General features: G+C 44.9%; 2 protein-coding genes across 4 annotated transcripts; both read right to left on the bottom strand.

Moving 5' to 3' along the window:
- Nucleotides 1–7,229: 7,229 nt before the first annotated feature.
- On the bottom strand, nucleotides 7,230–8,181 carry TMEM81 (transmembrane protein 81). Its single transcript, XM_010124492.2, has one exon. The coding sequence runs from the start codon at nucleotides 8,028–8,030 to the stop codon at nucleotides 7,230–7,232; it is 801 nt and encodes a 266-aa protein (XP_010122794.1). The 5' UTR covers nucleotides 8,031–8,181.
- A 1,393-nt stretch (nucleotides 8,182–9,574) lies between these two features.
- RBBP5 (RB binding protein 5, histone lysine methyltransferase complex subunit) lies at nucleotides 9,575–20,861 on the bottom strand. Of its 3 annotated transcripts, none has more exons than XM_086765645.1 (14): nucleotides 20,755–20,861; nucleotides 20,587–20,612; nucleotides 20,288–20,460; nucleotides 19,250–19,390; nucleotides 18,579–18,741; nucleotides 18,020–18,129; nucleotides 17,739–17,858; nucleotides 17,308–17,461; nucleotides 17,124–17,195; nucleotides 16,426–16,543; nucleotides 15,528–15,597; nucleotides 15,182–15,411; nucleotides 14,694–14,888; nucleotides 9,575–11,380 (listed from the first exon to the last, which is right to left on the bottom strand). In XM_086765645.1, exons 1-14 carry the CDS (start codon nucleotides 20,771–20,773, stop codon nucleotides 11,352–11,354), a joined length of 1,620 nt encoding a protein of 539 aa, XP_086621771.1. In that variant the 5' UTR covers nucleotides 20,774–20,861; the 3' UTR covers nucleotides 9,575–11,351. The 3 variants fall into 3 exon arrangements, with proteins under 3 accessions (XP_086621771.1, XP_086621772.1, XP_086621773.1); XM_086765646.1 differs by having other exon boundaries at nucleotides 9,575–11,377; XM_086765647.1 differs by having other exon boundaries at nucleotides 14,811–14,888.
- Nucleotides 20,862–21,126: the final 265 nt, after the last annotated feature.

Here is a 21,126-nt window from a genome sequence, read left to right as displayed (position 1 = left end):
AAGGAAGAGGAACCACTTGAAAATGATCTTTCTTCTCTCCTTTTGCGACCAAATCAAGGTACAAGTAAATTACCTCTGTGAGTAAATCTTTAAAGCCAACATATGTAAGAGAGAGTTCTTACTGCTCTGAAGATGCTTCGTACTCAGCTTTTTCATAAAATTTCTACTAAAAAATTAAGCAGTTGATCTTGTTATCTCTGTGGACAACGGGGTGCAAAACAAATCAATGTTTAAATTGTCAGGGACACGGAGGGACAGCATCTTAAAAGCTATGTGCAAATCTATGCTACAGTTGGTTTCGTTTAATAATATCCTCCTATTATTTGTTTCTGTCTTATTATTTTGAGGGTTTACTACCGACCATGAAAGCCAGATTTTCAAAAGAACTCAGCATGTAATGCTTGAAAACTCCTAAAATCTTATTTTGCTGCCTAAAAAGAATTTGTCTGTTATTGGCACTCAGTGGGTGTTCAGTAATATTGATTTATTGACTCCCACCAAAGCCAAAGACAAAACTTTTGCTAAAGAAGATCTTCTTTAGCAAAACAATCAAAGCAAAAGACAGAGCTATTTTATACACTGCTATGTAACTCTGGTCTAAAGGTTCTGATTAAACTAAATCATGGTATCAACTTAACTATCATCAGAACTAAGCACACACACAAACCTTATTGTGGTCTACATCTGACTCTAAATTAGTGTGTACTGAGTCAAGTAAAACACTCCTGCTTAGGATTAGTGCTGCAATAGTGAATTTGCTTTTTTTTATACTCAGCCTAAGATGACACACGAACTAAACCCGCAGTATCCAGCGTGCTTTAGCAAAATATGCTGCTTTGTACACGAGTTCCACAGGTCTAAGCTGGCATTACCAGAGACAGGCAACAAATGAACATATTTATGTGGTATTAATGGCAGAAACGACGGCCAAAAAGCAAATGCAGGGAAGAATGCAGGCTAAAAACATCAATAGCTACTCAATGTATCTGTGCTGGGAGAAAGCCAGAAAAAAGAAAGGGGAGAGCGAATTCTGAATTTCCCTAGTTTTCAAAAGGATCATTCCGTGGACTTGGAAATGTCCACTGGCAAAGTAGATCCTAGCAGTGCAGAATTCCCACGCTGTCCTTGGGAAGCGAAGTGTCTTACACAGCCAGTAGCGATGCGCTCACACGCATTTCTTAGCCATAAGCACAGTATTTAACTCTTTACCTCCTAAAACCCACAAAGGGAAGTACGCTCATGTCCGCGCTGCCATCAGCCTCAGCGCTACTCAGAGGCAAAGCAGGACGTGAGAAGCAGCAGTGGAAAAGAGGGGAAGAGGAACACAACGGCCCCGGAGCCGCACTGTTCAACACGTCTGGGCCGATCGCTGAGCTGCTGCAGGAACACAGAAAAGAATTAACGCAGATCAGTGCGCAGAGGATGGAGGAGCGAGACAGCCCGGTCTGGCGCAAAAGAAGCATATGGGGTTTGTTTTCCTCTTTGCTGCCATTCAAGTTCCAGCAGTTAAGGCAATCTAGTTATTCAATTTAGATAAGCTTCAGTAGCTAACAGCAATTTAAACAGCTGCCTGTGCCTCACCATTCTGTTATTACCTCCTTCTTTCCAAGTGCTAATGCCATTAGCAAATTGACTTCCTCCCTCACACAATCTGTCTCGCTTTAGTACGTACAATACTAATTGCTTCCTAATACTGAGGACCATCAGCAGGCAGCAGAACTTTGTGCCACCAAAAACCCTCTCAGCTGGGAACTGGGAGCACGCAGGGTTTGCAGGCAGTCCCTGCCATCCTCTCCTCCAGGTGAGGCAGACAAACTGACCAAGTGTGGGGAAAAAGGAGTCTAGACACCACATTACTAATGTGATGCAGAAAGAGACACTTCTTTTTTCCCTGTAATTCAGCCAATTATGTCAGGAAGAACAGGGACAACGACTAAGAAATCACGCATATTACATGAAGAGACAGAAAGAAATGTAGGGATGGGGAGACTATGCTGTTCGAAGGGTCCTTGCTTCAGCTGCTTTCACTGACCTCCCTGCACCTCCGACCTCTCCGGTTCCCTTCTTGTGACCCTTCTTTCCCTCAGCTCACACTGCTCTCCCTTCCTTCCCCTCCGGCCCCCAGAAGCCCCGCTAATGAAAACATCAGCCAACATACCTTAGATTGCTGCAAAACTCAAAAAGCCTACAAGGAAAGCAGCATTTCAAACAGCAATTATGCCGATAAGAGGCCCAGTCCCATCCTTTCTGATAGCTGGAGCCACACTGTCCATCACAGCACTCCATCTTAAAATAAACATTAAAAAAAATATATATATTAATCTTTCCTGCATCTGGCTCCCCTCGGAGGAAAAAAAAAAAAAAGGAAGACCCTTTTGGCTCCCACTCTGACCTCCTCAGCTAAGCAGGGAGAAAATGGATAGTCCTGGACCTTTCATGTAATCTTTCTGCATTTCTAAAACACAGCTGCCCACAGGATGCAAGCCCTTGCATTTACATTACAAAGAACAGAGAGGGTCTTCCAGATGGGACAGCTTCTCTTTGTTGATTTTAACCATTAGCTCTCAAACCAAGCATATGTCTGTTCCTGCTCTTCAGAGGGTTCTTCAGCGCATAGGGGATCCCACAGCCTGCCTCAGACGCAACCGAAGGAGATCTGGTCCCACACAGCAAAACGGACGGGGCAGCAGGCAGCTTCCTCTCTCCTGTGATGGGAATCTCTCATTTACAAAGTTTACTTGCCCGTTTCTTCACGTTCAGTAGGCAAAAAGAGCTCTGTAAATCAGGTGTGTGGAAAGTGCTTATTTCAGTTTTCATCAACTCTTTCTATTTTTGCCTCTACTTATTAAAAAGGGTGGCTGCTCTTTGCAAGCTCTGAGCACCCACCACAAAGATGCTCTGAAGATGTGGACAGGAGAGCTCTGGACCAGCTGAACACAGGCAGGAGGCTCCCAAGGAGGATGAAACATGGGTGCACACCGCATCGTGCTGATGCTGCTGCTTTTTACAGGCTGTGGGAAGAGGAGAATTTCCTGGGGGTGAGAAGAGTTTTGCAGGACAGAAATCTAGGGCTCATTGTATGCAGAGCTCGCTCACTGTTTTAAATCTGGGCAAAAGGCTGAGTCAACATGCTTTACGCTGCTCACTGTGGCTGTAGTCAAGTTGATTAGAAATAGGTTTTAAAATAAAAGCAGCCAGATAACAGGCAGTAAACCAGTGCAAAACATGGAGTTTAATGTAACTTTTTTCGGACTGATCTTGTAAGCACACAAGATACCAAGATAGGATTTCATCTGCTATCTCTGCAGCAGGATGAGGAAGCAATTAAGAGCCCTACCTACACGGATCTCCTTCCCCAGCTTGGAGAGATACCACTGAGCCTCCGAGCGCTTAATTCTGTAGTGGAGCTACCGGCTTCAGGGATGGGGGATGGCAAAGCGAAGAAATTCCGCATTAAGAAAATATGAGATTAGTAAGTATGGATGGACTATTTTGCGATCTGCTCCCCTTCTATCCAGGTCAATGGAAAAGATCTCACCAGAGCCAGCTTACAGGAGGTCCTGGAAATACTCCAAAGCACAGAGGAACAGATTACACTGGAAGTGCATAGACAGAAGTATGCCCACGAGCCTCCCCAAACATCTGATGCTGCAACCCAGACGGACTTCAGAGCAGGGAACAAGCAATGCTACAAGGAAGAGAACTGCAGCAAATCAGGTTTAAATCTCTGCCTGGATGGGTATGTACAATGCACTGCTCAAGGTAAAAAAACACCTCCCAAAAAGCAGCAATAGCATAGCATGCTAAGCACAAGGTCAGCCAACATCTCTCAAAAGCTGGATTTCTGACCAGCTGCATCCACTAACCTTGAAACAACCTGATCTAGCACTGGTTCTTTGGTTTGGCCTTCAGACAATAACAAAAATACGGCCCTCAGCACGCCAAAGCACAGAGCCAGCCACTCTTGCTGGGCTGGGGAGGGACCTGTGTTTCTGTTTGGTTTCTCTGCAGGGCTTTCTTTGACTACTTGCTGCCGCAGGATTGCAACAGCGACGATGAATCTAATTACCCACTTCCTGCACCCTGCGCCACAGGAGAAGAAGAATTGAACTATAAGGTATTCCATCCCATTTTCCCTCCGTACCTTCTGAAAATCTTTTTCAGTCACCGCAGCTTTACATCATCAGGTGTGCTAAACCAGATGTAATGTTCTCTGCTCTCACTGTAATTCTTTCTCAGGCAATAGCCCTCGTTCATCAAGAGGAGCTGAGTTTCAGCAGCTGTGACTCCATCCCCACAGCTCTCTCCAGTGTCTCTGGGAGCTGGGTAAGGCCATGTCTCAGGCTGTTTACAGCAGTAGCAGGGCAGAGCTTAAGGCAAGAGAGAAACCCTGCCACTGCATGTGGTTGGAGGGTACTCAGAGAGATGACTCAGGCTCAGCCAGGGAGGACAGCCCCAAAGATATCTAACACCTTGTGGGCGTTTGTTTTTAGGCAAAAAGCGAGAGCAGCAAAGGCAAAGAAGAAAAGCAGGCACTTCTCCACCCCAAGCAGGACAGTGGCCTGGGCTTTACTGACACCAGCACTCAGCCAGGAGAGGATTCAGGGCCTGGTGCAGGAGCAGAACCAGCTTGTGGCCAGGAAGGTCCCAGCGCGGGTGCCTGTGCCAGCACGCCTGCACGGAGAGGACTACTTACGGACAACTTCCCCTCCTATGATGAGTGCAGTGATTCCAGCTTCTGTGGCGTAAGTGCAGAGGAGTGCAGAAGATTTCAGGAACTCCTGGAAAGCAGATGCAGCCGGTACAGACCCATTTCCTGGGAACAAGGAACGCCTCACGAGTCAGGAGGCCAGGACAGGGGCTGCAAAAAATGCAAACAGGACCAGTGGCTCCCTAAGTGCCCTCAGGCCGGTGAAAATAGAGAGAAAGGGCTGCAGCACAGGGGTGAACTCTGCCTGCTGAGTGCAGCAAGTGGGGACAGAAATAAAGACAGCGAGAAGAAAACACCAGCACAGGCCACACACGTGTGCCCACCACCCCACATCACTGCCGGCTCAAAAGAGCTCACGATTCCTCACCACACACGGCATCACAGGAGCTACACGAGCTTGCTGCAGGAAAAGGCTGCTGCAGAGTGTCCAAGTGACCCGGCTAGAGTGTCAGCAAAAGCTCGGCGATGCGCTGGAAGCCCAGAGGGCACAGCAGAGGATAACGGGAACAGATGGAGGCTGGCACGCGAAAGGAGCAAGCAGCCCTTGAAGAAGAAGCGCAAGAACTGGCTGCTGAAGGACAGGGCCTTGAGAATCGCAGAACAAAGCGGACTGAGCACAGATGAGGATGCTCTCAGCGAGCTAAAAACTGGGAAATACTGGAATAAGGCTCAGAGAAAGCAGCACATGCTCCTAGCTAAGGAAAAGAAACAGAAAAAAGCATTGCAGAGCCAGAGGGAACAGCCGAGTGAAGACAAAGCCAGCACTGAGTACAGGAGAAGCTTCAGTATTGTGGAGCTGAGTCAGAGGAAACTGATGAAGAACAGAAGCAAGAAAATCTTGGACAACTGGATCACCATCCAGGAGCTTCTGGCCCATGGGACCAGGTCACCAGATGGAAGGCAGCCATACAGTCCCCTGCTATCCGTCACAACTGTGTAGTAACCCTCCCATCCCTTCCCAGGGGATTGTCCCAGGTGTCAGGAAGGGACAGCGCATCTTCCCAAAAGTGTCTTCTGTCACTGCAGAACAGTTCCCTGCAATGTTTCCAAGCTTCTGCTGGTTATTATGCCCATTACAGTCTCCCTGCAGAAACAGGGAACTCAGAAGAACTACAAACTGGCAGCTCAAGCCTGATGACAGGCTTGCTTCTCTGCTCAAATACAGCCAGACAACTCCAGGGTCTACAGATCGTTGTCCTGAACCACTTATTACCAACTTCCCTGTGCATCAAGATGCGGCTCACTGCATTTCAGTCTGATTTTTTTACATAAGATCCTCTGCAAATAAGGTATTTACTTCTACATCCATCTCTTCCTACATTAAAGCTTTTTTGTTATTGTTCTGGTAAAAAGAAAAAATAATAGTATGCTTCAATCTTTAATATTAGCGACGTATCATTATTTTCCCCAGAACTGGATGTGCTATGCATTCCTGTACTGTAGTTCACAGAAGAAAAAGAAAACAGACTTAGTAAATATAGTTGTTTACTGTAAAAGAAGAGACAGAAAGTAGAAAGGCAAGGCACTTAATAGGTCCCTCTGTGGATTCTGCTACCAAGGGGGAAACAATACTCCCTACTGAGTTGCTGCATGTTTTATACTTCTTAATCACCAGGAAAAATGAAAGATCCACAAGCCCACTGAACTCTTCCCTCCCTCCCCCTTTAAAGGCTTTAGGAATGAGCTCAGCTCTGAGTCATGATTAAAAGCACTCCGTTATGTTCCTAAGCAGCAGTGCTCAAACTGAAGATCTGCTTGGGCTACCCAATTTGCTTGTGCTCCCTGCTTCGCTATTCTACACTACAAAGGAAACAGGGCAAGCTCTAAGCTATCACTTGAAGATACTTTACAGTTTTCCAGGCTCTACTGGAAGGAGATAAATCTCTCTAGATGAAGCAGGCAGTGGTGGTCCACCCCTCATCCCCACAGCTACTGAGATCAGACCACTGGGATCTGATGGAAAGGACACCAGCCAGCCGGGAAACCTGGACTGTAAGCCCACCTTGAAAGCGTCCGTACCTCTTTGCATCTCTTGCTGAAAAACACCATCGACCAGACAGTGATCTGTGTCAGCTCACATTACCACAGAGTTCTGGGCAAAGCAGAAAAAAACTGAGAAAATAAGACAGGAATCAGGACCGCAAGTTATTAGCTAAATAAAAACCGAACACCTAGAGGTAAAATAAAAGCCAGTTAGAGGAGCATGGCAAGGTAGCTAGCAGCAAGCAGTGGACAATTTCTGTGGCTCAGTGTCCTCTAACTCCTGTCTGGACCGTTCCAGACCATCCCTTCACACAACGTGGAGGAAAACTGCCTTGCCCCATCTGGAGCTACTGTCTGCCCTACCCCCTTAAGACTCAAGCTCTGGTGCTACAGTCCTGTACTAACTTAACCAGACTCGGAAGCTTAAGAAAATATTTGGTAATAAACTGTGTCAGCCAGAAAAAAAAAAAAATTACAAACATGGCCATGAAATATTGCATCAATACTAATAAAGAGACAGAGACAAGTAATGGCATTAAATTTCAGTTAATTTAGCTGCAGGTCTCCTGAAAATCTTCTGCAAAAAGTAGAGAGCCACGCTCACCAAGACACCCGCTATCACTCCGCTTCCAACTCCTATCAAGCATTCATAAAACAATTCTCCCTGCCAAAAGTGTTGCTGCTCTTGCACTTCTTCACGGGTGCCTTTTTCTATGTTTCCCTCTTCCTTGCTTGCTGCTAACTTCTGTTCCCAGGTCAAGGATTTTTGAAAGTTCAGATCCACTAAGTCACTTTGGATCACTCTGACCCCAAAGTAAACCCTCTTGACAAGTCTGAACGTCTTCACCATCTGCACATCGCATCGGTAAGTCCCTGCATCCGACCCCCTGGCAGGGGAGAATCTGGTGACAGAATGGGGGTTTCTGAAAGGTTTGAACAGTACATCATTTGTGGTGATAAGGCCCTGGGCAAACTTCCACACATAGCTATAGGCTTGGCTACCAAAGCCGACCGTGTCCGAGGCCAGGCAGCTCAACTGGAAGGGTTTGCCCGCAGGAACGGTGAAGTGGAGTAAGCCACAAATCCAGCTGGTCAGGCAGTACGACCTGCGCAAGGTACAATTCCTCCTCTCTCCGGCGGGAGTGATCTCGCACATCTCCTCCAGTTTGAAGCCCAGCCCACAGGTGACGCTGCAGGACGTGGCGTTGACTGTAACTTTTGCTACAGCTGACTTCAACTTCTCTGGAATGGTAATTTTATCAAAGGGAACGACCAATGGCAGCCAGAAAGCACAAGATAATAGCCCACGGATGTGGCTGTTCCCCAAAGTCTTCATATCAGGTTTCTCAATCAGACACTTTCTAAAGCCACGCAAATTCAGTAGTCAAAAAACCACAAAATCATTCTTTGTAAATCTTCAGACGAAGTAGTTCTGAAATCCCACCAGCATCATCTCCAAGACCTAATCTCTCCATTAGAAAAAAATCCTCCAACAAGACAGGCTTGAAGTGCGACACTGCTAAAGAAGATGCAACACATTACTATGTCAGTCAGAATGTGAATTGTGAATTCCAGTTCTTGTAACAAGGCAAGAGAATGTTTTAATCCACTATATTCCAGCAAATGGGATCTAGCTGACAGTCTAAAGATTATTAAGTCCTCCCTTCTCTGTAAGATTTCACATACTATTTTAGATGAAATTCCATGATAAAGAAGTAGTGTTCTAGTTTAATTTCCCCACCAGACCATAAAGCAATATAAGTAATTACTGGAACTCTTAAAATAATGCTTTTGAGCATAAGGAAACCGTAATTCCTTATGCAGCACCTGCACAGCTCTGTCTTATATGCACGTATCCCAAAAGTACTCCCCAGGTTACCAGGATCACGAAAACACAATTTCAAGCTCTAGGCAGTCTGATGGCACTGGCGTCCGAGGAAAGCTGAACAGTATTTTAATCACAGATGATATCCATCTCTACCCAGGCCTCAGTGAAGTTGCTCACGTCTTCGTGAGCCCGCATTCCTGGGGGAGCGGTGCTGATGTCACAGTCAGAACGCAGCCCCAAACCTTCCGAGGGAGAACAAAGAATTCCCCGAAGTCTGAAGGCAAAGCAAGTCCTCTGAGATGAGGACTCAGTATAAAAGCATCATATTAGGCTCTAGACATCCACCATCAGAATCAGAAGGGATTCAACAGCACCGGCCTCACGGCATCACTCAGAGGAGCTGTGAGCCTGAGCCCTGTGTCCTGTGTAACACGCAGACACCAACTCCGAAGAGAGACCTGAGCCAAAATCTCCACGTTCAACTGACGCATCTGTAAAACAGAAACCACTCCTATGCTGCCATTGCGGCAAAATGCTTGAAGAGGAGACATCCCAGTGTAATTCACTTAGTGCTCAAGTGTCCCAAAAGAATAATGCACTACTAAAAAAGTTCTTCATTAAAAAATAAAAATGAAAGTTACTTATGGAGTAATTGGACTATGGTCAAGGCAGTCCAATAATCAGTGTCTCCTTACCAGCAACTGGCTTGTGGATAAAGGATTGCATTGCCACATTTTTCAACACCTCTGCTAATGAATACCCATATTTCTCTTCCTAACACTCCTTAATTTATTAAAATTAAGACTTCTGAAGATCTGGTATATGCATTTTCCACTGGAGGTGCACTCTACACCCAGCACACTTTGTGTTCAGCCTCTCTTGAAAAGAGATCATCAACCAAATGCCACTCTAAAAAAAACCCAAACAAAACCACACCAGCCGTGGAGAAAGCACAACATGTTTGTGTTTGCACTGGAGCTGTACTGTGGGATTCCTAAACATTGTCATAATATAAATGATCATGGTTGGATGGAAAAGCCAAGACTGACCCATTGACTTTAGGAAATAAAACATACCTCTTTATTTACAAACACAAAACCTAACATCACTGCTATATACTACCAGCCAGCCAGTATCTGACAAATATTGTACAAAACTACAGATACCAGAAAAATAAAATAAGAGAGGGAAGAAAATAAACCAAGGACATATACACTGTACAGAGAAGTTTTAACAGAAAGGAAGGCTGCAGTTCGTGGTAAATCATGTTACTTTAAAACAATCTGGAGAACCATTGCCTGTGCATCTTTTAAAGCTCGCGGGGTCAGCCACACCACCTACGGGTGGATTTCACACAACAGTGTTCCAGGAAAGATGTGAGTCATCCTACAAGTAGAGAGAACAAAGAAAACAAATACTGTCCGCATGGGAATGAATTTCATTAAATGGAGCAGGCCACCGTACCAAAGCCGGAAATGAAAACAGCAGTTTTAAAATCCTTCTGATTTAAAATGTCTCCTCTCTTCCCATGTAACTACTGCATACTTCCAACTGCAAATTAATAAATCTCTTCATGACTCCTCTTTTTGGTTTTTAATGTCTGCAGGATACTTTGAAAATTTAAAGATATAGTGGTAATCTCACTAATTACATCTGGGGAAAAATTGAAAGTAATTGCATAGGAACTATAAAAGTCTAGAAAATAAGGGGCATTAGGAATGAAAACTTTCTTTTAACAGGCAGTTGGTCCAGTACAGAGAGGTGTCATGCTGCAGGTATTGGATGAAGAAAGTCTCTCTTCCCATTCCCACAAGGAAAATAGTACAACCGTCTTTAAGGAATAACAGGTTAAAGCATGGCTGGGAATGAGCTGTTAGCATTCATCTTTCTTCCATTCTTGATCCAGAAGTGGGGGAAAAAAAAAAAAAAAACCCTGAAAAACTAGTTCAGATAAATATTACTTCTGTTTTTTCTCTAACTGCCAGTACCTACCAGCTCAGGAGGAAACCAATTGTTTCTGGTAGGCCACCTCACAGGAAAGAGACAGAACAAACACACTTGCAAGGACAGAAAGAAACTGCCACCACAGCTTTTCATATCGTAGGCTAGAAGAAAGCATATAAACTGCGTATTTTATCTAGAGCTACTTTCACTTGTTCCTTCTCCCATAAGCACAGTCATCCTTCATGTCTAAAATATTCATAATATGAAGACTCATTCTTTGCAGACTTCAGAGGGTGTCGTGATTCTTCACATGAGATCTCAATCCACTTGAGATGAAATCAAACCTGGCACATAATCAGCAGCAGTGTTTCACTAAGCATGTCAGCATAGAAGAGCTAACAGAAAAGCTGATACAATAATGCAGCTGGCATAGAAGGACTTACAACTCACCGAAACAAAAATTAACAGCAATGAAAGGGAATTTTGCAAGATACACAGTCATACGGCATCAGGAATAAAAATACACACTTTGGGTTTTCTTCCAAAAAAAAAAAAAAATATTTAAAACAAGTTGTGGAGTGGCAGAGTGTTGGGTACCAGCTCACTTTAGAAATACTTCTATATGCCAACACAGAGGCAGTCCAGTTAGTCTCTTTGCAAATCGCGACCTGAGAGTCAGCATCTCACACTGTTCGATGAAGAGGCAGTTAAGGAGGAATGAAGGCCGTTTCCTCTTCCATATTCATTTCTTACAAAAGTCACTCCCTGAATCCATGAACAATCAGTCTGCTGTATTAGTCAGTCCACTCTGACTGAGCATTTCATCTATTTTCCACATTATGGTGCCAATATAGGAAAGAGTACAGAAGATAAAGAAGAGTGTCTTCATAGCAATTCTGAGATTGCACCACCTGCTAGAGAGATCAAAGACAGGTGAAAAATAAGTAACCAGACTCAAACAGATGTTACCAGAAACCACAGACCACCAAATACGGTGGCATTTCCAGAAACAAAATGAAACAGAACAAGATTTCATAGATAAAGCCATTCTTTTCAGAACGAGCTATAATCAACAAGATAATCTCTATGATAACTTAAGATCTCCAGTATTTCTGCATTTGTATTTGAGATCACGTGCACAGGCATGGACAACGTGGCTAAGGAGCTCTGAGCTTTTACTCCACAAAGTTGCAAGCAAACTTACCTGGTGTAAAACTTTTTGATTCATCACTCCCAAAATTTCAGAGCAACAGCACAACAGAGGAAAAAAAACAACTTCCACCTCAGTTTGGGTTAAACCAGATTGCCATAAGAATTTATTCTAAAACTATAAAATGGATCTAGCTTCTCACTTTTTTTTATACTGAAACCTGGTTTGGACATAGCAGCTTTAAGAATAAGACATTTACTGCCAGACTGCACAGCACACCGACACAGAGGCACTCGCATCAGGCTCCACGTCCCAGCCGTGCAGCTTGCAGAAAGACACTGCGTCGTGGCACACCAGCAAGCAGTTTCCCGAGGAGAAATGCTTGTTGTGTGACTGTTTTAGCAACTGATTAGTCACTTGAGAAAGCAACAGCACAGGGAACTAGCAGAGTTAACAGCTTCATGCATCAGAGACAGAAAAGGCAGTCTGGCTCCAGGATCCCAGGCAGGTGGCATTTGAATTTGGAAGCGTGTATTTACATGTGGCGGAACATCGGCAACCCCAAGAAAAAACTAGCTGCCCAACACAGGAATTGTAAGTGCAAGGCGTAAAGAGAACAAAGGGAGACAGCCACGAACTTCATGGACTAAAAGACTCCTGTGAGTTTGGAAAGATCCAAGTGACAGTTTCTTTCAGTTCTTCTCGCAACGTGTGTTCTTCTCGCAACGTGACTCTCGTACTTCCAGCACCGACTACTGACACCTACTGCACGGACCTGCTACAGCCTCTTAAGTCAAGGGTGCAGTAGAACGAAGCACAGCAACAGGTTCTAACCAGACACAGAAGCCCATCACAGCAGCATCAATTACGTGCCTATATATCAATCAAGCTAAAGAATGTCACCATGGAAAAACACCTTGAAGTGCTTACAGGCAACAAAAAGTAAATTTTAAAAGACTCCACCATCTCCAATAGATGGGTAAAGTAAGTAGGGAACTTCAGTCTAAGCCCATTTGTTCATAAGAAAATAAGATTTCCATTTTGCAGTGTACAAAAATCAAAGCTAATTGTACTGGCATGGGTACGCACATCCCAAGCCCAGCAGCAGTAAAATTCCACCGCTGTCTCTTACAGCACGTCAGATATATTATAACAACACGCAAAACCACGCAAATATCCTCCCACGTATGGCTTTGCAAGGATGTGTAAAAGAGAAAGGAGTCTGTCTAGAACGATGCTCTCCATTTGAGATGTGTGAGAGGAAAGGGGAGTATTATTTTTCCAGCTCTCAGAACAGACCGGTGCAATAGTGATCGCAAGCTGCAAGAAGAAAGTACACCGAGATCTGCCTACAAATGTAGACCACGCAAATTAGTAAAACGAGTTGATAGCAAAGTTACAGAAGCATACTTTGAAAAAGCTGAACAAAAAATACTTGCTATTAAAACTACTCTGCAAACAGACTGCTTATACAGCTACTTAAACATGGAAAAGTCAAAATATCCAGCTTTTTTTCTTTTTTAAGCAAATAATGACTGAAATTCATTTGGGAAGCCACATTGCCAAGTTACCAGTGCACGATTCTTTCTCATTGACATCCTTTGTCATGTTAATTAGCAGTGTGATAAAAGAAAGCAATCAACAGGCCTGCTGATGAAAATAACAGCTATACTCATTTGGTCTTCAAACCGATCTTGTCCATCCAGCGTGGCACAGCAGCGATCAGGATGTGTAACAGATGCCAGTAAAGACACCTGAGGATCCACACAATCCAGCTAATTCCTTGCTATCATACTTTAAAACATACTGGATGCCCCCTAATGACTTGAGCAGTCAAAAAAGAATCAACCTAACTGGTAAATCTGACCCCAGAAGCTAACCAGTATCTCCCAGGCTACAAATAAGGTCTAAGAATATTCTTGGCTATCAGTTCAATTTCCGGACTTTTCAAGGTGCAGCGTGGAAGGATTAAATGGAAGCCCAGGAAACATCCATCACGTTTTCCCACACATAGACTAAATTTCTTTTATCTCGTTCCCTTTTCCTGCAAATAGCAGTTACCAGTACCAATACAAGCAACATGACAGGAGCTGAGCAAGAAGGCAAGGAGCAAGGTGGACCAGCAGTGAGGGAAGGAAGGGGGGTAAAAATAAAATCACCTCTGTACAGTCTAAAATCCACAGCAGCAGCTGCTGAGTTCAAGGAAATGCAAAATTTGATATATCAATTACATTGTGTCTTTGAAACTGTTTGTTACACTTAAAAAAAAATAACACAGCCCACATCACTTCATTCAAACATGTGCTTTCTTTGCTACACTTGAATGAACTTTATCCCAAACAAGCAGCTGAAGCAGCAGATGAGCCAGATGGAAAACACTCAGGCTCTCAGAGTGTAAGTCTGGGCCCAAAGGTGGCTGCAACCATTCTGCTTTAGTATACAACCAACAAAATATGCCCCCCTAAAAAAGGATAAAAGTCCATCAAAACCTATCCTCATTTACAGCAACTGTACTTTCTGGAATATAACCGAGGCTGCTGTATAGCTAGGAATAGAAAATTCAGCTCCAGAATTTTCTCTCAGGCTTTGTTTATCAGACAGACCATTATCGACGCTCCATTTCCCAGTTCTGCTTACAGAACTTTTCTGTTCTTCATCACTACTACTGGCACAAAATGTCTAGTTCCGCTTCAGAATATTTCACTACTTACATTTTTACCCTTCAAAACTGACCCACCAAACGCAAACGTTATTAATGTTTATGTAAGAGCTGACAGAAGTTATAGAAAATACGATTAAAGTTATCAAATTTTTTTCTGCTTTTGAAGTAGTACTCAGTCCCTACTAGAAACCCTACATGCTCTTTATATGCAAGAAAACAGGCAAGGATATCAGTTTTACTACAAATATTGAAAGCACTTAAAAAAATGTAAAGTTTTGCCTATCCTTGACAGCAGCTGAACACTTAGCAAGCAAGTGGCGTTGGGGAAGATAAAATGCTATGGCTATATTAAGTCAGGGTCTGTACAAAACAAGGCCACCAAGCAAGCCAACGACGCTCACGCTGGGTTCCTTACCTGTCAAAGGCTGTCCCAGCTCCGCCTGCACTTTACCCTTCGCTGCTCCTTCCAGAGGTAAAGCACCTCTGTCCCCTTTGTAGAGTTTCGGTTTAAATGGAGAATCTTTGTCTTTACCTTTTGATCCTTTAGGCCTGCCTGCTTGCTTCTTCTTGGATTTACCATCTCCCTTCACACCCAGCAGCGGATGGACTTCTGTGGAGAGACAACGTGTTACCAGAGTGAATTATCCCTTAAGATGCTTATATCAGCACGTATAGCCCTTGCTGTTAAATACAAAGTGTCAAAAATTACAGCTTCAGGATGCCTTTACTCATTCCCAGTTTGCAAAACGCCAGAAAAATCTGCAGAGGTGGTGACCATTAACAACTGTTCTAAGAAGTGACTTCACAGGAAGGAGAAAATTAAGGAGTGGCCTTCTGAACTTCGGCTTTTCAGACCATCTCTGATGCAGAACAGGCAGTAAAACAACGGCAGCTTCTACGCACCATCATTAGGTACTCCTTGTAGTTCAACGTTGGTGGTTTTGGGCTTCTTCTTTGGTGCCTGAGGTCCATCAGAGGAGGACTGCCTCTTCTTCTCAGATCCTATTCCCTCATCAGTTAAAGAGCTCTGAACCGCATCCGGTGGAGGTCCATAGGGGTTTTCTTCCGGATCTTCAACTTCAGGAGCAATGGGTAAGTAAAGCAGAGCCTTGGAATCCTCCAGTTCTTCATCGCTGTGAAGGAAAAAAAAAACTGCTTTCATTTAAAACTAGGAGTTATTATAACATATTATACAGGGAGTATTAGTGATACATTTTGTATTCATACTTTAAACAAAATATTCTTTCACCTGCTACAGAATGCAGCAATGGGATCCACACTAGTTACATCCACTTCTTCATCTTCTGCAGCATCAGCACCTGAGAACCAGGGAGGAAAAAAGACAAATTAAAGATAGTAAGGAAAAGACCGAATTACTTAGAAAGAACGGGACTGACTGTGCTTAAATGTCTAGGCATGCGGAAGTGAGAATTAAAGCAGAAAACAAACGTAAAGTATTTCTGCTTAAATACATCAGGTTTTTATTTTATTTTTCTGTGTTCTAATACAGACCTACCGTTATGAAACACCAGTGATAAAGCTAGATAAAAGACTGAAAATCTTCCAAACGTTTTGTTGTTTTCATTGAATTAGTTCTAAATCTGATGAAATTTATTTTAACACTTAATTCCCACAAGCCAATGTTACACTTGAATATTAGAAACTGCTAAACAACAATTAATCTAAAAACATGCTGCAAAGCTTGGAAATGAGGAGAGCTCGGTGGTATGCTGGGAATAATCCTTTTTCTTTCCATAGTTTAACCACAGCCTTTCACAGCACACAATTTTCTGGCACCACCAAGTGGCCAGGCTGCGCTGCTACTGATCCAAACTCAGCTCGGCTGCTGTTGAGAGCAAGCCTGTACACAGAATATGTCTATTTGCTACTGCTTTCTGCTTAAATATATATTAAAGAGGGGAGGCATTGCTAAAAAAATGCTGCATGTCAATTGGCAGGCATTGTATTGATTGTTTTAGTTCATACATCTTCGTTTATCCACTCCTGTGGATAAAACCTAACTCCTGTTAAGTTTTGTCACTTAACACCCACATATACTACCCACCCACCACCAGTTTTAATTTTTATTATGGTCATGCAGTCAACTACAAACTGTTTGGTACACAGAAACACAGTTTATGCAGTACCTGTCTGTTCTGGCTCACTCTTATCTTCATCTTCAATGTCAAACTCTGACTCTCTCTCTTCATACTCTACGTTTTCATCCAGCTCTTTGAAGTCAGGCGCAAAGGCACTCCAGTTTTCCTAAACCACAAATTCAAGAAGATTTTTACCTTACGCAAAGGAACGGCAGCCACAGTGAGGACTCATGCAATCACAATCTCATTCTGCATTAAAATCCCCAAGCCACACAGAAGATCACAAAAAAAACCCATATAAATAAACCAAGCCTCATTTAGATCCACAGTCACAGGGCAAATTAGAACTGCACAATCCTACTGAAAATACACCATTGTAATATTCCTTAAATATTGCAATATACATCACAAAACAAAGCTGTATGTTCACATTTAGCCACTCTGGTTTTGGTTTGCTCACTCAGCTTTCCTGTTCTTCAGCAACACATTCAGAAGAACACCATTGCCACATAAAACGTCCCTGTGATGATAGTTAAGACTTAACACAAAGCTTCACTAAAAGCAACTGAAGCGTGAGCGCCCTCCTCACGTTGAACAAGATGGCACACACGTGTCAAGTTAGGCAGGTGAACCCAAAGAGCTTGTCGAACAGTGATTTAATAAAGGATTTCAACATGCAGCCATTCACACTGTTAGGACGGAGGCCACTGGGGAATCCTGTTAAGGAAACGATCTGAAACGCTTACCACTTGATTCTGAGCCCATATTGACACCACACCACTGGAAATAGAAGCTATGATCGGCCGGACAGGATGCCACTAGGTAATTATTTGAAAGATAAAAGAGGAGGAGCTTAATTAGTAAATGGAATTAAGAAAGCTCAGTTTGCTAAATAACAAGAAACATAGTAATAGCAGAGAGTTTTCTTACTGCCACATCCAAGAGCAGCTCTCCTCTGGTGCCGTGGAGGATTTTCACTAGGTTTCCGATACTCTTCTCCCAGATGTACAGGGCATGCTGTCGCGCTGAACCTGCCACTATGTATTCACCGTCACCAGAGAAACAGCACTTCTTCCACGGTGTCCTGCGTGCAGAGACAGCATCGCAGGGTAAACAGTTAAACAACAGCACAGCAGGGAGGATGATGGAGGACTGCAGAGCGGGCTTGTTCTCCAGACTGAGATCTTACATACTCCCACCCACAAGTAGTATTTAAACTTCAAATCAAACCGTGACGGAGAGTTCAAATGCAAGTATCTGTCCATTACACCGAGCTACCCTTCATCCTGAGACTCCCAGTCGTGCTGAGCACACAAACCTCACCCTTTCACAGGCTGACTAGTCATTCTGCTGCCTCTTACCTGTTCACTAAATCCTGCAGCTTCTGCATCGGTTCGGGCTCCCCGTCTCGTCCACAAGTTAGGATTTCACGGCCATCGTACACCCTGATTATCCGGTCAGCTGTGTTTATTAAAAAGCAGCTGCAGGAAGGAGGGCACAGAACACGCATTGCATTAAAAGAATCGGAACATGTTCCACAAAAGAATTGTCAGCGTTTTTAAGACCCCGTATGCTCTGTCAGTGTACCCTACAGTTTTCAATTAATCTTTAAATATATCACTTGATAGATGAAGCAACTCACCTTCCTTTCCGAGCAAATTCAATCGATTTAATAGCTGTGGTGTTGCTGGTTCCAGTCGTCACTCTGAAGGAAGCAACAAGATCCTGAGTGTCTGTTTTTAAGACCAAGATCTGAAGATCAAGGAAAGGGAAGGCAATCAGTGTCTTCATGATAACTCATTCCCCTTTTGGTGCCTTTCACATCAACTACTAACCCTGACACCAGAAGCCTCAGCAAACTACACGGGAATAGCTGGGATTCTACAACTGTAGTTTCTACTACAGTTTCTGTGCCGTAAACATTGGTTTACTTACATTGGAAAAGGATCCAACAAATACAAAGACAACAGCAACACAAAGACCTAACTCAGACAAAAATTACAATCTAGAAATGTTCAAAGACAAAGTGTGATGCTTTATTCAGAAGATCCTACCAGCGTAACATCAATTATTCAAGAAACATTCAGGAAGTCTTATTTGTATACTAAAACAAAGAACGGAACACAGAAACATTAAGCTTCTTGATAACGAGAGGAAGTAATCTAAGCTCTCGCACCCAGTGCCGCCCGCTAAAGTCTCACCTTCCCCTTGGCATTGCCCGTATAAATGTATTCCCCTCGCCTGTCAAAGGAGGCCACAACGTTGAGATCAGAATCATCATCCACAGGGAGGACGACATGCTTGGAGTCTGACAGCGTCAGCATCACCGGCGCCGACTTCATGGGACAAACCAAAACTCTGTTTCTGCACAGTAGAGAAAAAAAAAAGTTAGTAACCTCTTCTCTGGAAAAGAAACTTGTACATTTAGAGTAACAACAAAAAAAAAAAATTAAAAAAAAAAAATCTCAACCTATATCAAGAAATACAGAATACCTCTGTATTTTTATTTTATCTTTTTTACTTTAATCGCAACACGATGTTCAGCTAGTGTCAACTTTAAGCTCCTTTCTTTTTCTGGAAGCTTCTCCAAGATTATGCTGTAACTTGTAAACTCAATGAGACATTTCTACACACGTTTCCAAGGATCATTCCCTTGTTTACTCTCCTCCCATCCAGACATTTTCATAACAAAGCACCACAGCAAATCCAATTAGGGTCCTAATCACAAGATGATACACCAAAGTCATCTATTAGATTTGGAAAAATCATTTTGCAAATTGCAGAAAAAACATTTTAATAATCATTAGCTCTACCAAAATGAGAGCAGATCTACCAAAATGAGAGCATTCAACCTGTTTCTCACAGGACTTACTGGTCTCGAGGGTGGTACTGAACTTTCAAGATAGGCGAAGGGAATCGAAATCTCTGGTCGCAGTCCCCCGAGAGCACATCCCACTGCGACACAATGTTATCGGTGGAAGCGCTCACCAGTTTGTGACCATCTCGACTCCAGCTACAGTAACGAGAGGCAGTTCAAGTAAAAGTTACTCCTTAAACGCATAAGACATACACCCACAGTTTACAATTATCCAGTTGACTTATCAGGCTCAGATATAAATCTGTTAGCCTGAAAATAACCTAACATCCAAAAACTCAGTAGATATAACACATTTCCAAACTGTCTTAAAGGAAATTATCCTGAAACATAACCAAGGATCCCACAACGGGCTGGCGCTTCAGCAATCAGCATGCCCAGCTGTTAAGAGCTGTCAGAGCACCTGATGCTCAGCAAACACAGGTGCGGACAAGTTCTAACAAAATTAGAATCATAGACTGGTTTGGATTGGAAGGGACCTTAAAGACCATCGAGTTCCAACGTCCCTGCCCTGGGCATGGACACCTTCTACAGACCAGACCACTCAACACCCCACTGAACCTGGCCTTGGACACTGCCAGGGACGGGGCATCCACAGCTCCTCTGGGCAGCCTGTGCCGGTGCCTCACCGTGAAGAATTTCTTCCTTATATCCCATCTAAACCTACCCTCTTCCAGTTTAAAGCCATCACCCCTGCTCCTATCACTACATGCCCTTGTCAAGTCTCTCTGCGGTTTGCTAATAACCCCCCTTTAGGCACTGGGAGCCGCTCTCAGGTCTCCCCGGAGCCTCCTCTTCTCCAGGCTGAACAGCCCCAGCTCTCCCAGCCTGGCCTCACAGCAGAGCTGCTCCAGCCCTCTCCTCATCTGCGTGGCCTCCTCTGGACTCGCTGCAACAGCTTGGGAGCCCCAAAGTCGAACACTCCCCCAGATCAGCTGCACAGGCTACCAGCTCAATTACAACTAAAAATTGAAGTCAGTCATTCTGTGAAGAAAAAAAAAAAAAACAAAAAAAAAAAAACGAGCCTTTTCTCACCACAGGGAGCAGACGGGGTGAATGTGAGCGCTTATGATTTTGGCGATGCCCCTGGTCAGGAAGTCCCAGATGACGATGCGCCCGTCGTTGCAGCCCACGGCCAGCAGCGTGCCCCAACGGTTGAAGGTGCAGGTCAGGGCCATGCTGATGCAGTCCAGCGTCCCATCGGCCTCCTGCGGGGAGAGGGCAGCCGACGGGGGCGGGAGGGGGGGCGGTCAGCCCGCCGCCGCCGTCCCGCCCGGCCGCCGACAGCAGCCGGCGGGACGGGGGCAGCCCCGCGGGGCGGGGAGGGCGTTTACCTCGGGGTAGTTCTGACCGAAGGATTCTGTAACGAAAGGCAAAGACAGCGCTTGAGCGAGGGGCGCCCGCTGCTCCCCGCCGGTGGGGCAGCGGCTGGATACCCGCCTGCAGACGGGCCCCGGCCCGGCCCGGCCGCCCCCGGCGCGGCCCCCGCGCCCCGCACCCACCGAGCAGCTCCAGGTTCATCGCGGCCGCCGTCCCGCTCCCTCCGTCCCTGCCGCCGAAGGACCCCGCTGAGGGCCTGCGCTGAGCCTCCTCGCTGTTCGCCTGACGAATCCCCTCTTCCCTCCTCCTCCAGCCCCGCGGACCCACCCGCACCTCACGGCCCGGTTCGACCCCACCGCAGCGGCCGGACCCAGCGCCGCACCCTCCCCCGTGCGGCTGTGGGGTGCGGGACTGCTTGCGGCGGGGCTCAGGCAGCGCGACGGGCAGCCCGGCGCCTGCGCGCGGAATGTTCCGGGCGGGCCCCGCGGTTGCACGCCCAAGGTTCCGGGGCGCGGGGGGGGGGGGGGGGGGGGCGGCGGAAGAACCACGGGCAG

The sequence above is a fragment of the Chlamydotis macqueenii genome, chromosome 23, assembly GCF_036417535.1.
Source record: "Chlamydotis macqueenii isolate bChlMac1 chromosome 23, bChlMac1.mat, whole genome shotgun sequence".
In the NCBI taxonomy this organism is placed as follows: domain Eukaryota; kingdom Metazoa; phylum Chordata; class Aves; order Otidiformes; family Otididae; genus Chlamydotis; species Chlamydotis macqueenii.
The sequence above is the reverse complement of the archived record's forward strand: the minus strand, read 5'-3'. Positions and strand labels throughout refer to the sequence as shown.